Source organism: Hibiscus syriacus, unplaced genomic scaffold (genome assembly GCF_006381635.1).
Source record: "Hibiscus syriacus cultivar Baekdansim isolate YM2019G1 unplaced genomic scaffold, ASM638163v2 tig00110156_pilon, whole genome shotgun sequence".
In the NCBI taxonomy this organism is placed as follows: Eukaryota; Viridiplantae; Streptophyta; class Magnoliopsida; order Malvales; family Malvaceae; genus Hibiscus; species Hibiscus syriacus.
This window is the reverse complement of record NW_024062606.1, coordinates 40,852-57,772: the sequence shown is the minus strand read 5'-3', so window position 1 is coordinate 57,772 and position 16,921 is coordinate 40,852. Positions and strand designations below refer to the sequence as shown.

Genomic DNA, 16,921 nt, shown 5'->3' with positions numbered 1-16,921 from the left:
GATTTTGGGAGGGAGTAGACTAACTTCCTCACAAGCTTTTCATTTGAAATGATCTCTCCATATGATTTGAGACCATTGACAATCGTTGAAAATCTATCCGTCATAGCTTTGATATCTTCATTTGGTTTCATCCTGAAATTTTCATAGCTATGCGTTAGAATACTAATTTTAGATTTCTTTACCTCATCGGTACCTTCATGAGTGACTTGATGTTTGTCCCATATTTCTTTGGCGGTTGTACACGATGAAACTCTTTCGTATTCATCTGGTCCAAGAGCACAAAAAATGATATGGATGGCTTTGGAGTTGAGCTGGAACATTCTTGTCTCTCCTTCACTCCACAACCTTGGATGAGTGAGAGGTTTGATGTATCATTCTTCTACAGCATTCCATGCTCCCATGTCACTTGCTTGAATGAAGTACATCATTCTATTCTTCCAATAGGCATAGTTAGCTCCATTGAAGAAATGAGGCTTGTTGACGGGCATCAAGTCGAGACCGGAGTCGAAGTTTGAAGCGGAGGCCATTGATGACTTTGATTATCGATATAACTCTTCCCGAATCGACTCAAGAGGCGATTAAACCTTCAAATGAGTTATGCTCTGATGCCAATTGTTGAGTTAATAGATTGACGGAATTGGCCAAGAGGGGGTGAATTGGCAATTAAAAATTTAGTGGAAGCTTTTGCAGAAAATTGAAAGTAATTGCACATCGATTTAGAGTGGTTCGACTTTCTCAATCAAAGTCTACGTCCACTACCTTAGCTATCCACACTAAGGATTTTCCAACAAATTCACTAATTTGTTCTTTCTTTTGAGGCCAAAGAGATAACCTTACAACACCCTCAAGAATATACCCCAATTCTTGAGAACACTCTTTCCCAAAGAGAAGATTACAAATTTGCAAACTTACAAGGAAAACCTCTCAAGGTAAGATGTTTGCACAATTCTAGAATAAGAAAGGAACACTTACAAATAATTACAAATGAGCACAAATGGTGTTATTTGAAAGCAAAATGAATATTGAAAGGAAAATTGGCTTGATTTGCACAAACTTGGTGTTTGATGCTTTCTCTCTTGTTTCTCTATAATTTCTTGTTGATCAAGGGCTTCAGAACTTGTTTAAATACACATTCTGAATGTTGGGGATGATTAGTGAAGATCATATAGCCGTTTTAGTGTGAAAACAATTAATAAAACAGCTTGGAGCGTGGGGGGAATCGGTTCCCTAAGTGTAAAATTCAAATATTTCGACCGTTATACAAGGGGGGAATCGGTACCCCCTGGGGGGGAATCGGTTCCCTCCGAGCATACTGGAATTCTCGGAGCCAAACCATTCAGGGGGAATCGGTACCCCCTTAGGGGGGAATCGGTTCCCTCTGAGCAATCTGGAATTTTTGGCTTTGAAATGGTTTGAAATACTTTGCAAAATTATTTTGAAATTGTTTTAAGATTAAAACTTAATTTTACACTTTGAGTAAGGATTAAAAATGATCTTTGAAAGATTTGGAGTAATGTTTTGATATTCGAATAAGTCTATCGAATATACTTAGAAAATCATTTGGAAAATCTTAAAATTCATTTAACTTAATTTGTTATATCGAAATATCAAAATGTTTTCAACAGAAGTAAACAAATAAACCTCTCAAAGGTAGGTGTTTACAAGATTGAGCTCACAAGAACAAAATATTTACAAGAGAAAGATGAAATAAGAATGAAAAACTCTTCTCTTGTGTTTGATTGCTTGGATAGTTATTCCCATACTTCTTCAAGTGTCCTTAGCTTGTATTTATAGCTTGGAATGTGTTCGGTGTCGTATATAATCGTTGGGGATGTTTTGAAGCCGTTTTGGGGATGATTTTTCTACTAAAAAAGGCTGCACATAACATGGTGCATCGGTGCACTATCAAAGTGCATCGATACCCCTTCATTAAATTCAAATAAACTAATCGTTGCAGTCTTGGTGCATGGATGCACAGCAGGGTGCATCGATGTACTAATTGCATTCGAAATGGAGTGCATGGATGCACTACATGGTGCATCGATGCACTAGTAGCAGGTGCAGGGGTGCATGGATGCACTTTGACACCCTTTAGCATTTTTGCTCAAATCTGAATTTAATGAACTTTGAATTATTTTTGAAACCTTTTTAAAACTTTGAATAAATTCAATTCAAGTCCAAAAACATTTTGCCTTTAAATTTGTTATATCGAAACATAATTCAACACTAGCTTAACTCAATGGTTGAGTGATTTGTTTCTCATGTAAGAGACTCAAGTTCAATTCATAGTAAAAGCAAGAATGATTTCTAATTTTTTATCCCCATAGGCACACATGTCACCATCTAATTGATTGAATAAAATTAATTAAAAAATAATAAATAAAAAGGTGATGTGGTAATTAAAAAATAAAAAAGACATATCATGCCACATAAGCATTGTTGTTAATGGTTTAAAAAATGATGTTTTAGGTCCAAAACGTTAATTTACCCTTTTAATATTTACTTAATGAGGACAATTTAACTAGTTTGTTTTAATACATCATTTTAGTAGTGTGTTGCGATATGCGACGTGCATCGTAAAATTTTTCCCTTTATATAAATATAAGGCTTTTTACTCAAATCCCACCTCAATATAAGACTTTCTTTAAACATCGTTTTGTAAAAATTGTCAAAAATTAGTTTTTATTTTAATTATTTATTTATTTTTTGTCATGTATAATAAAAATATTTATGGTGAAAAACATGTATAAAAGATGCTTTTTCATATAAATTATCTTTAAATAATATTATCTTACGTGATTGTTAAGTCAATTATTTATATTAAAAACGTTTCTTGTAAACAGGTATTTTTAGGAGTTTTAAATATAAAATTAAAAAAGATGCAAAAGGAAAAAAAATATTTTTTCACAATTTATTCGTTCGTCTAGAAAAACATCCTCCTCGCCTTAATATGAAACAAACAAGCAACAAGTAAAAAAACATCCATTATCTTAATTTTATACAAAGAGGAATGAGATATAATTCGAAATTCTGATAAATTTCAATAACATTTTTATTTAATATTAATTATTTTAATAGAAAATAAAATGACGTATTTGTTGATGTTTACATAGATTTCCTAGGGGTTTAAAAGTCATAGCTCAAACCTAGAGTGCAAAAGAAGTAAATCCAACGTTGTAAAATGATGCATCACAAAGGCAAGTCATGGTTTGTGTGCAGCATTGCTTTCTGGTTGGCTGTACCATGTTCCTGTTCCTTCAAAATAAGAACAATGGAAGCATAACAACGACGATTTCAATTTCGTCTCTTCAACTATCAAGTTTTGTGTTACAAAAAAGAAAAAAAAAGCCCCCCTGAAAATTGGCACAACACATTTAGATCTTCCCATTTGTAACTCTGGTGCGATACTGTTATACATTTAAAGGTATTGTGCTTGTATCCTATCTCTGTTCTCCTCCCACCACTGCTTTGCATTTACTTCTCCGAATCTTTCTCGGCTGCCCAATTTCATATTTCAGATTTTGAACGAAGATATGCTCTTGCTCTATGTAAATCAATATGAATTGGATTACCTGAATCTGACACGCCGGAGTTCCCTGCTGCCATCAGCCAACTGTCTGATGGTAATGTAAACCCCGGGTTCATCTTGTTCAACCCATTCTGCCTCCATTTCACTGGCATTGCTGACTGAAAAAGAAGGTTCATCTCTCGACGAGGTCGTCGTTCTTGCAGCATCGAACGATGATGCATCGCCTCTTGTGCTACCGGGACAAAAACAACTAGGCCCCGCACTATAAGGTTTATAGTTGTTTCTGGGTGTCCAACGAGGCATGGGACTTTCCATTGCTGATCCCATCCTTGAATAACACGAATCCCTTTGCGTCTACATTGTGCAATATCTTTCTGTTAGTAACTTTAACCTGGAATACTTATATCATCCTGTACATTTCTACCATGCATAATGTCCACGAACTAAGACAATTGGATGATTTAAGTAACAAAATGTCTTAAACGGAAGGAAGTGGTTTACCTCATCTTCAGACCTCGGGGGAGTATGTAATGCCTGACGATTGAATCTCTGTACATTATAGAGCTCCATGATTCTATCATAATTCTCACCCCACCACTGTTGCGCTTGCCATTTGTTGAACATCTCCCGACTTCAATATTCAAAGCCTGAATAACGTCAGTTTCCGTATACATACATATTTGACTGAAATCATAGCCAGCATGGATGGTCCATGGCATACCTGAACCGAATACGTCTAAGATCGTTTCCTCCATTAGGAAGGGAGACAAAAGTTATATGAACCCCAGGTTCCACTTGTGCCATCCATTCCTTAGGCTCATCCTCATCTTCCAACACCAGATCCTTGGCCGAGAACGACTCTCTGTAGGCAGGAGTTGTATCACCAGTGAATACCCCAGTGAATCTTCCTGGATGATGATGACTGGCACTGGTGAAGTCCCACGCAGGTGTTGAACTACTGCTTCCACCCATGTAGGGGTACGGAACCCCTTCCGAAGCAGCATCGAAATCCGGATACGGTCGAGTTCCCTTCTTGAAGGTGCTGGAGCCTGTGCAGGGCTTGCATTGCTTGTAAGCTCCTGAAAATTTCAAAGCCATATCCTTGATCTGCATATTATCAGAATTCAAGTTAATGAGAAGCACAAAGAATTCAATTTCCTAACAAATATCTACAGAGTACAGACCTAGTCCATAGGAGTAAATCATAAAATGAAAAAGTGGGACGGCCGATGGGGCGGGATTCTTGTTGCTCGAAGTTACGCAAATAGCTACTAGCCTAGGTTCCCATAGCTCATGCACAGAAGTGAACAGTGCAGTGTACTGAACTGAAATATCAACTGCACCATAACCTCGCCGTTTCACTCGAAAGATTCTTACTTTCAACCACTGTTGGTTAAATTTAAAACCCTATTTTGTCCATTGGATTCTCCAAGGATGTTGCCTTGACTTATTGGTTTTCAATATACAAAATACAATCCTCAGATTCATCTCTTAATCAAAGGTGCAAAACAAAATGCAGTTTTCACTCTCATTCTAATCTATTTTAGATATGTTTTCTTGTACATCCTGAAAACAGAAAGAATCTTGAGCATATAATATAATATAATATGAGTCGATATTAATATTAGAACCTGCGTGGTGAGGCTTTTGACAACTTCTTTAGAGCTAGGCGCGCCACTTCCACGCGCTCCTACTTCTTCCCCTCCGTCCGCCATCTGCTTTGTGCACGCTATGCACGTAAACATTTTTCTTTAAAAAAATATTCTTTGCTTTTGATTTCTAGTTTTCTTATTGTCTTCTTATCCCTGCATAAAAACAAAGAAAATATTGAGCAGCGTTGTGTTGGACATTGAGAGCTTGAAACCTACTGTTTGGCATCATTTATTGTTCGAAAACGACTTACCCTCAATACCCCAAATGCTCTTTCGCTTTTTTATCGGCTGTCATTCTTTATATCATCTCTGATTTCATTTCCTCTGTCCCTGCTCTGCTCTTGCATTTTCTGCACAGCTACGTTTCAAGACTGGTAGTTTTTCGTTCATTAAAAACACATACTCAGAACAACAGCTTTAACAACAATATAAAATGATTCAAAGCATAAAGGAAAAGTAATGATCTGTTTGGTTGTTGAGGGGGGGGGGGGGAAAGCTAGGCAGAAGAAGAAGATCCACTTACCCTGGACAACTTTAATAACCCAGTAAAGCCGTTGAAATTCTCGGTGGTTGAAACGAAGAAATTTTGCTCCTTTCTTCTACAAATTAAAACTTTGAAAGAAAAAAGAAAGCACGAAGCTTTAATATCTGTGAAGGGAAAATCCGAAGGATTTGGGTTGAGAACAAGACCTTCCCAAAACGGAAAGTTTTGGATATGGCAAGCCCGGGGATTTAGATTTTGGCAAATAAAGCCAAAAATAGAAAAATAATATAAAAATTCAGACAAACACTTGGAGAGACAAGGGGAAGGAAACAAAATAAAGGGCGTGGCATTTATATAGACGGAGAACCCCCCCCCCCCCTCCTCCTCTTCTCTTCTTCGGGGTTAGTGAGTTGACGGCATCTGAGGGTTCTGCCGTTAAATAACGGGAAAAATGTGGTCTTGTTTGTTGTTAGAGGCAAGAGATCGGAGAGGGGAAAAACATGTAGCCGTAGGATCACGTGTTTTGCTGATGTAATAAAGGTTTGGGATATCTTACTGGCGCCGGAAGTAGACCACGTGGCCGAATGCGATTAGAATTTGAGTGCTAATGTTATATATTAGCCGTCCCGTCACCATTGTACTTGATGCCAATTGAATGAATTTTTATTGTTCTTTAATAATATATATATATATATTTATATACAGGTGATTTTTCAAAAAAAGAAAAAAAAAGAAGAAAAAACATCACTCTTTCAAACTTTATTTTCATGTTAAACATCCTTTTATCTTTATTTTTTTATCTAACATCTTTTACAGAAGATGTGATCATACTCTGTGTCTTGTGAAACGTATAAAAAATCGAGTGTTAGTTTTATAAATATTTTTAAATTATGTCTAATATATAATTAATTTATATTAGAGTAATATTTATATAAAACGTCAACTTTATTTATTTCGTGTAAAAAAACTTTTTACATTAAAATCTTTAAATATTCTTGTGTAAATTATTTTATAACTCGATAAATTTTGATTTTTGAAAGAAATTACACAATACCTATAATCTAGTATAGGAAAACTTTGAGAGTAAGTATTTTAAAATATGAATAATTTTATAAAAGTTTTATAACTAGTATTTCTTTTACAAAATGATGACGATGATGATGATAATAAATATTTTATAATTTAAAAAATTATAAATTTCATATATTTTTGAAAAATTTATTGACTTTTAAAATTAATTGTTTAAAAATATAAAAAATATTAAAATAAACTTTTAATTACAATTAAGGGATCAAATGAATTATTATTTATTAATTATTATTTTTAACAATAGTTAATAATTTTTTTTTTCATTTTAATAAAATTATTTTGATTTTTGCATAAAATTACACAATACGTTTAATCTAGTATAGGAAAACTTTGAGGGTAAGTATTTTAAAATATGAATAATTTTATAAAAGTTTTATAACAAGTATTTTTTTACAAAATGATGATGATGATAATAATAAATATTTTATAATTTAAAAAATATATAAATTTCATATATTTTTAAAAATTTATTGACTTTTAAAATTAATTGTTTAAAAATATAAAAAAAATATTAAAATAAACTTTTAATTACAATTTAGGATCAAATAAATTATTATTCATTAATTATTATTTTTTAAAAACAATTAATAATGTTTATTCATTTTTAATAAAATTAGAATTTAATATTTATTTTATATTTCTTAAAATTAATTTTAGAAAAATTATCCTATTTTTTAGCTTTACATTCTTTTTATTGAATTTTATTCACTTTTAATTCTTTTTTATTGCATTTTTATTGATTTTAAAAAAATGAATAATAATTCATTTGATCTCTCAATTGTAATTAAAAGTTTTTTTAATATTTTTATATTTTTAAACAATTAATTTTAAAATTTAATAAACATTATTAAATGTTGTTAAAAAATAATATCACACAAAAAATAAATAAATAAAGTTCACATTTTTATACAAATATCACCCTAATATAAATTATTACATATTATGCATCATATTAAAAATATTTACAAAACTAATACTCGATTTTTTACACGTTTACACAGTGTGATAAATTGGGAAATAAAGATGAAATGGTGTCTAACAGGGAAATAAAGTTTAAAAGGGTGATTTTTGAGGAAAATCGCCACACACAAGCTGGTTATCGAGAGTAATTTATGAGAATAATATTTAAATAATTTTATTTAAAAAGATAATATTTTTTTATAAAGACATCAAAATCATTTTTTAAAAATGTTTGATTTGTAGGGTGCATATGTTTCAATATATCCAGTTTTTCGAATGTAATTTCAATGGTTAACGTTATCTATAATTAAAATAAAAAATGATAATGAGTTAAAAATAGTAAAAATGTTATGAGGTTTATTAAATAATTGTGCACGTGATACATGTCGAAGATATGTATTTGTGTGAAGGTGAACTGATTAGAAAACAGTGATAATACATATGTATAGACGTTGTCTTCAATCACTCAATGACTACATGCTTAAAAAATTATATTTAAGCAATTGAATAAAACTCATATAAATAATATGTGATTTGGGAATCTCATTACACAAATTTGTTGATTTTGAACTATCAAAGATAAACTTAAATTTATTCAGACTTATATCAATATGAAAATTAAAAATATTTATTGTCTTTTAAAATATTCAAAATTTTAATTTATAACATAATAATATTTTTCCTTCTCTTCTGGGTTATAAATACTCGTTTATTCAGGACAATGAAAACCTTTTACTAAAAAGTGATGAAAGTTTACAAGCCCATTAAGTATAGAATCTTTGGTTAACATCAAATTTTGGCTTTAATGTAACCATACACATATATATATATATATATATATTATTACATAGTTAGGGCTAGCTTTAGTTGTGCAGAAGCAAATCCTTTTAGCACATTGCAATCCATTTAATGACGCTTTCTTTCATGAGAAGAATGAAACTTTGAGGGAATAATAGGCTGAAACTTTGTTTATTACATATGCATTTATATTAAATTATATACTAATTTTCTTCTAGAGAAGACAAGGGGGCTAGACTGCGTAAATGGATGGTCCAATCAGACTGAAGGTCGTGTACTACTTGGACGCCCAACATCTTGTGAAGGAATCAAAACTGCTGCAAATCCAAATTGGAATAAGAAACCCCCAAATTTATATATAACTAAAAGGGATTAAGGAAACCCCAAAGTTGTTTTGAAAAAAATAGAAAGAGAGGGCTTTCTTTGGGTTTATGGGTATGGTACCAGATTCTTATTTGTCTCACTTGTCTGAGCCATGGCTTGATGTTTCAGAGATTATAGTACTTCAAGTAGACATTTGGTCACTGACTAAACTAAACCGGCTGTGACCGATCACTAATCCTTTGGGAAGTGTTTCGTCTTTTTGGGCAGATGCAGAACTATTAACTTGCTGTTGTCGGTTGTCAGTAGCCGTGGTTGCAATTTTGGAATTTACAGCCAACCGTGTTTTATTTTATGTTTGCCTTTTAACTTTAACCAAACTGTGTTTTGTCCTTAGCTTTAACCTCCTTTAAAGCAAAGAATTATTGGGATAACGAGGCCAAACAAAACAATTGGATGCCACCGCATCTTCTTTCTTCTCTAGACCGCCAACTAGCCAGTCTTTCTTTTGGGGCTAAGCTTGAATCAAATGATACTATCTTTAATAATAGAGAGATTTCCCACATCGCAAGGCATGGGAGTGCTAAGCTTTTGGTTTAAAGTCGTTATTGCAATATGTTCTTAATCCATAGAATTATTTTGAGCAAATAACATACCGAATGCCCCTAAAGCATATTGAACTATCCTAGCACTAGTAACATTCATGGTAAACTAAAGTGGAGGCAACCCTAGATTCTTTGATAAAAAAATTATTTGATTTCTTTCTTGAACTTAATGTCGATGGACGGTACTTCCTATGGAGCTAAAGTAACAGTTGGTCGGTACGTGTTCCTTTTGCTTCAAAACAAGAAACATTAAACTAAAGAAAAGAAATAAAAGCCGTCTTTGATCAAATGAGTTAATCTCACCATCTCATCCCCGAACTTTCAGTTAATACCTATACTATTCTACTGTATAGATTAGTTTCACACCCCCAAAACTTAAACACTGTCAAGTTTAACTACTGGTTTGATAAACAACAAATAAACAGATGCCATGTGTATGCTTTTTGTGGCAAAAGATATGATTGCTAATCAAGAGTTCAACCTGTGCTCTTACATTTGTTTGGGGCATCCATGCAAAGCCGTAAAGCAGAGATGGATCGGGTAACAAGGGCAATTTTGTTAAATAGTTGGACTTAAGTACTGTCCATCGACATTAAGCTCCATAGGGCAATTTTTTTGGGGCATCCATAGAGTTCAACCTGTCAGGAGGGATATCGTTTCTCTAAAAAAATTTAAATTATTATGTATTTTAATTTTTTATATTTTTTATTGATAATATATTTTCGTTCTTGAAATTTTATAGATTTATCTCGAACATAAAATCATTTGTTGATTTGCATAAAGAGTGCGCTAGTTGATATGAACAACTAACGACTACATTTTGTTTCTTTTGTTTTACTAAGCCTACGTCCTTCCAAATAGTAACAGCTGGCTATCACGACAACATTAATACTACACTTCACTATTCAAATTTAAATGTTTTCTAATTCTATGCAAGATCAGACTGTCTGATAAGCTGGAACCAGAGAGGTAGAGAGAGACCTTGAAGCGCTTGTGGGCGAGCGTGAAAGGCGTCCAGATCCTCGAGAATCTGAGAGTGATAGCGGTCGATGAGGTTCCAGTTTATATCCTCCAATCGAGAAGATGCGAATCCCTTGAGATCGGAGATGATGGTTGGGGTTTTGTTGTTAGGCGGTGAGGAGTGGAGGTTGAAGAAAGCAGAAGCTTAGTTCGAATGGGAAGCGTTAGCTACATTCCTATTCCTCTTGTTGAAAATGGTTGATTTGGACGGAGACTGGTTTTCCAATGGGATAGGAGATGCTTGGCAATGGCGATCTTCGATTGCTTCTCCTCTGCAGTTTTGTCCGCAAGCAGCGATTTTCCTTTGAAATGAGTCTCTTTCTAAATGGATATTTGTAGTTGCTATTTGCTAATTGACTGGCGGGTTTTATTCTTTTTTTCCCCAATGAATATATACTTGCATTTCACAACTCAAAACAAAGCAATATACCCTATACCAGGGAAACTTGTACACCAATCACAAAGAATTAACAAAAGAAATCATTTAACCTATCAAACCCGCACCTCACAAAGAACCCTATTTATAGGACCCCCAGTTTTGATCTTCATACCACGCAGCTTCACTGTAACCAACTCCTTAATCTGAGACACTAGCTCACTCGCTGTTACAGAAAAGCCCCTAAAACATCATCAATTTTGTTCTTTCCAAATGCAAGCAATATAACAATTCCAAGCTAACTTCAACAGAGTACATAACAACGACTTACCTTTTAATTTAAATGATGGCAAACCCAGTCTAGCTCTTGGTTCCACTGCTTTACCCCCGATTCGCTCGACAAAGCTCTAGGATGTCCTTCCAAACCGCCCTGGAGAAGTTGCATTCAAAAAACAAATGGTCCCTAGTCTCTTGCTCAACCAAACAAAGCTCACAGATCCTATTGACATGCATTCCAAACGAAATGAGCCGACTCTTAGTCGGTAACCTATCCAAAACTGTCATCTAGGCGATAACAGAACACTTGGGAATATGCACTGAATGCTACAATCCTCTCCCAAGGCACTTTATCCATCCCTCGAGTAGAGGAAAACGTGTCAGTCAACAACCCAAGCATTTGAGCTGCCTTCGGGCGAAGATGCATCAAACTCCTCCATGTCCAACTGCAATTTTGAGCACAAGACAAATGCTAAAAATAATTTTTTTAATAATATAAGTACCAATATGGACCCATCATTAGCCAATAACATCCTTATCAACCCATTCAAACATGCATGATTCTAAACTTTGAGATCCTTGAGACCTAGCCCCCTATCAGCTTTAGGGGTACAGACTTGAGCCCGACTCACTCTCGCACCCTTGACTGCCTTATCCTCACCCTTCCAAAAAAATCTCGAATAAAACTGATTAGCCCTCTTAATAACTGCACCACGGATAATCTCTTGACTACTCCAATAATTTTTTATACCATAAATAACAGCCTAAATAAGTTGGATCCTTCCATCATACGAAAGTATCCTTGTTGACTGACCTTGAAGCCTAGCTGCAATCTTTTCAATCAAAGGCATACAGACAGTCACGGACCGTTAGTCTCTTAGCAATAAGGGGAATACCAAGATACCCTAAAATAGAACTGAGCGTCCCCTTTGTAAAAACCAACAAATCATTAACAAAACACAAGTTAGTCAACCTAACCCTATGGCATTTTGGATGGTAATTAATTACCCCATACTTGGTTGCTCTATCAAGAAGCTTCGACAAAACATTCATAATTATAACAAAGAGATAAGGTCAGAGTTGGTCCCCTTGCCTCACCCACTTTGCCCCATTGAAATATCCAACCAAACCCCCGTTGAGAGAACCAGAAAAATATAGAAAGAAGGGGTGGTAACACACTCCATGATCCACGTAATTATTATATTAGGCATTTCAAGTGCATCAAAAATCGCAATAAAAAAAAAATTCAATCAATCGAATCAAACGCCTTCTGTAAATCCAACTTCAAAGCGTACCTTGGTGAAAGAGATGAGCGATTATAGCCCTTAACCATCTCTTGAGTCATTAAAGTATTGTCCATAATACTTCTATCAGGAACAAAAACGCTCTGAATGCAGAAAAACCTCGGGTAGAAAGCATTTGATGCATTTGTACACCACATTGCAACAAGAGATGGGCCTGAAATCACGCATATAATTAGGATTCAAGCTCTTGGGAACAAGCACTAAAGTGGAAGCATTAAAAACGGAAAACATTGTTGCATTTTCAAAGAGAGGTGTAGCCATCTGGCCTTGGGGACTTATCAAAGTCTTGAGCAAACATAGTCGATTGAACCTCCTCCCTATTAACCTTCTTTTGCATCAATTCCTTAAAAAAATTGAAAACGAGACACCCAAGATTTCCTTTAACAAATCAACATTCACCCTCAAAACATAATTCTCTAGCCTGCCAAGCAGGTTCTCGAAGAAGCCCACAGCCTCCACTGAAATATGCTCTTTAGTGTCTAAATGTTATCCCTGATCATTCACAAGAGAACTTATCATTCGCCTATTTTGATTAACAACAATCATTGAATGGAAAAATGAGAATTTTGGTCACCCTTCTGAACCCATTGAACTCTCGTTTTTTTGCTTTAAGAAGCTCTCCTCAACGTTAGACATCAAACGAAACTCATTGCACACCTCCCCCTCTTTAGCTTGCAAATCCTAATCAAATGGAGAAGAAAGAACCTCTAATTGAATATTTTCTAACTCCTTTTTTTCCTCTTAACTTACATTGAAATTTGACCATACTTACTCAGACTTAGTCCCTTCAGCGCAAGCTTAATCCTTTTAAGCTTTAGAAAAAGTAGACTCATAGGATTCCTTGCCTGCAGAGGCTGATTCCAACTCCCCCCACAGTTCTAAGGAAATCAACATCCTTGGTCCAAAAGTTGAAAAAACAAAAAGGCTTTGGCAAAGAATCCTCCACCTTGCCAATCTCAACTAGGGGCGTGTAAAACTACCCGACCGGTTGACTTGATCCGTCGATCCGGACTTAAAAAACCGTGTAATTTTTTTTTAAAATATTACCCGACCCGACATTTTCCGGGTTGGTCCCGGGTCACAAAATCAAATTTTTTCGGGTACCCGAGTACCCGGTTAGTTTTTATTTTTTTATATTATATATATATATATATGTATATATATAATATAATATAATATAATATAATGAATTATTTATATTATGGATTATTAGATTTTGTATTTCGAACTTTTAAATTTTATGTTAGGATATTAGAGTATGTAATTCAAAGTTTCGAACATTTAAATTTGTGTATATATTTTTTTAAAATTAATAATTTGAAAATGAAAAATAAAAAAAATCGAGTACCAGTAACATCCAGGTCGGGACAATGGCCGAGAAATCACCGACCCGTAAGTTCTGGATACCCGAAAATCCAGGTACCCGGATTTATACATCCCTAATCTCAACCATATATGAACAATGATCCGAAAGTCTAGGGGCAAGAAATGTATCTCGAACAAACGTAAAATTCAACATCCAAGAAGCATTGACCATCACTCTATCTAGCTTCCTAACAAGAGACACATCCTCCTGTTGATCAAACCAAGTAAAAGTAGGTCCACTAAACACAAGCCTAAAAAACAATAGAGCTAATGCACTTAGTAAACTCTTTAATATCATGAGCAGCGCGCTCCTAATGGCCCCATAACTCTCCTCAAAAGAAGCCATAATATTAAAATCCCCAACAACCAACCAATGATCATCCCGAATAATTTAAGTGCCACTATATGCTTCCAGAGTACAAACTAAACATGTAATACATTGATCCGAAACAACCACCTCCACCACATCAATAACCTCTTTACACATAAACCAGATTCTACCCAAGTTCGAGAAAGCTGAATTTCGTCTTTCCAACCAGAAAAAATACTTATTCTAAATAACTAGCCTATTTCTCTATAAGTGCTTAATTTAGTTAGTATTTTGCTTTTAAATTAATCCTTAATAATTAATTTTTGTGGCTTAATTATTCGTCTTGATTCATTTTCCGTGCAGGACGTCAGATTCAGGAAATTGCACAAAAAGGATAGAATTCTGCAGTTTTTTTTTTATTTTCGGAATTAAAGCTGGCTGTAATTCGGATTTAGATTAAACTTAAGTTTTAGGATAACATTTTATACATTATATTTTATCTTTGTTTTAGGTATTTTAGTTTAAATAAGTTTTAGTATTTTAATTAAGTTTTAGGATATTATTTTTATATTTTATCTTTGTTTTAGGTATTTTAGTTTAAATAGGTTTTCATATTTTAATTAGGATTTAAAATATTATTTAAAATATTATTATTATTATTTAGGTATTTTAGTTTAAATAGTTTTAAGTGTTTAAATTAGGATTTAAGATGTTTTAGCTTGTTTTTAGGAATTTTAAGGCTATAAATACCCTCTCAAGTTAAGCCTACAAACATATCTTTCTCATCTGAGAATAAAATTTCTTTTTCTCTCTAACTTTTTCTCTATTTTTCGTATATCATCTTTATTTTCTTTTAAATTTCGTTTTCAAATTTGCTAAGTATGACATTGGTCATGCTTAGCTAATTTTCTTTCAAGTTGAAGACTAAAGCGAAGGCTCAATTCCAAACGTGAGAATTGTAAGCATATTCGACTTCCCGAGAACACACTTAGCAAAATTGTTTGCTAAGAGAAAATTGAGATCAGAATCAGCTATTGTTGAAACGACATAATCTGAGTTGACATCAAAGAATTATTCTTGTAAAGCCGACGTGAATCTTGAAATAAAAATCTGTTTCGATGATCCGAGGAATTTGAGACAAAGCTGAAGTCTGATGCTGCTTTCACAATAAGTTTATCTTTATCCCAAACTCTTTAATTTATTTATTTAATTGTCTTCTTTTATTTAATTGTTATTTTTTATTTTAAAAACAACTTTTAAAAAATTCCATTTTTATATTTGTTACTATTAATATTTATTATTTTATTATTTTTTCTTTTTTATATATAATTATTTATTTTATTATACCTTTTCAACTTCATCTAGAACTCTATTTTATTTTCTTAAAATCAAGAAATAGTTTTACTAAATCACAAAAACCATAGTCCCTGTGAATCGACCCTGTTTCTCTATACTACCTTTTCATTTCTATTTAATTAAGATGCCAGGAATTATTTTCATAACAAAATGACAGTTATCATTCTCTATCTAACTCTAGTATCTAATAAGCACACCATATCAATATTGAGACTCTTAACCATCTCTAAAACACCTAATTGCGTCTAAAGAACTAGGGGATGGAGAATTACCTTTTTTTTTTACCTCTTCGAGCATTCTTCTTATTTTTCTTTAACCCCTGCATCAAAATCGCCACCCCTTTCGTAGCCTCACAACCCTACTTAAGCTCCAACGGGTAAGACACCAATTGATTAACAACTTGTTTACCTTTAACACTCACAACAGTTATCTTTGAAGCAGTAGTAATCTTATCAGCAACCTTACTACCTGGAAGAGTATGAACCTCCTCCACAACATCGCCAAATTTCTCACCATAAATTGTAATATTCTCAACTTGACCCAACTTAGCAACGTATATATATTATTTCCTAGAACCAACAACATTATCTACCTACCCTGCAGCTAATATCAACTCTTACAAAGACCGATCCATAAATTCAATCACTACAGTCGCAATATCATATATATAAATATGAGCAACCCCTATACCAACATCCTTGTTTACACTAAAATTCTCACCCTTTTCATCAATATGCTCAAGACCAGTTTTATCCACTACTTGTATTCTAGGTACACCAATTCACAAGAATCCGCATTTGGAAATTAAAATAGAAAAATATCATCCCTACTGTATTAACCAATATTTCACTAAAATGTCACCACAAAGAACCAGCTAACCTTTTCAAAGTAGTGAAATTAGGAGGCTTATCTAAAACTTGTGCCACCAAGGAGTTCTTTCAAGCCTGTTCACACACATAAAAAACTTTAGTCGGTGGTCTGATCCTGACCTCACCATCCTCAAGCTTAGGCGGAAAAAACTGAAGAGAAATGTCTTTTTGGGGAACAAAAAGTTGTCTCTAGTTCATACGACTCGAGCCTACCCCATCCTCTGAACTCATCCACAACAACAGAAGAGTCCAAGCAATGAGCCAAAAATTCAACAATAAATCGAAACTCCAACGACAAAACAAAGAAACCTAAACAACAACTAAAAAAATCAGCTATAGATCAAAGAAATCCAAGAGCAGAATAAAAACCCACAACAGATCAAATAAACCCAAGCACAAAATAAAAAGTCAACAACAAATTAGGAACCCAACAACATATTACAAAAATAGTACCATATTAAAGGAACCCAAGAATCAATTAGAGAAAAAGGAAATAAAAACATCCACCGATGGCTGTTAATCAAAAAGAATTATGAGAGTGGGTGTAGATGTGTGAACAATGTGATATTGAATTTGTTATAGTGTGTGTCCCTTTGTATGCCAGCTA

The 16,921-nt window shown here is 33.7% G+C and overlaps 1 protein-coding gene across 1 annotated transcript; it reads right to left on the bottom strand.

Moving 5' to 3' along the window:
• Positions 1-3,363: 3,363 nt before the first annotated feature.
• On the bottom strand, positions 3,364-5,333 carry LOC120215874 (protein BREVIS RADIX-like). The gene is made up of 5 exons (XM_039213405.1): positions 5,161-5,333; positions 4,251-4,636; positions 4,031-4,160; positions 3,573-3,883; positions 3,364-3,497 (listed from the first exon to the last, which is right to left on the bottom strand). Exons 1-5 carry the CDS (start codon positions 5,272-5,274, stop codon positions 3,419-3,421), a joined length of 1,020 nt encoding a protein of 339 aa, XP_039069336.1. The 5' UTR covers positions 5,275-5,333; the 3' UTR covers positions 3,364-3,418.
• Between the last annotated feature and the right edge of the window lie 11,588 nt (positions 5,334-16,921).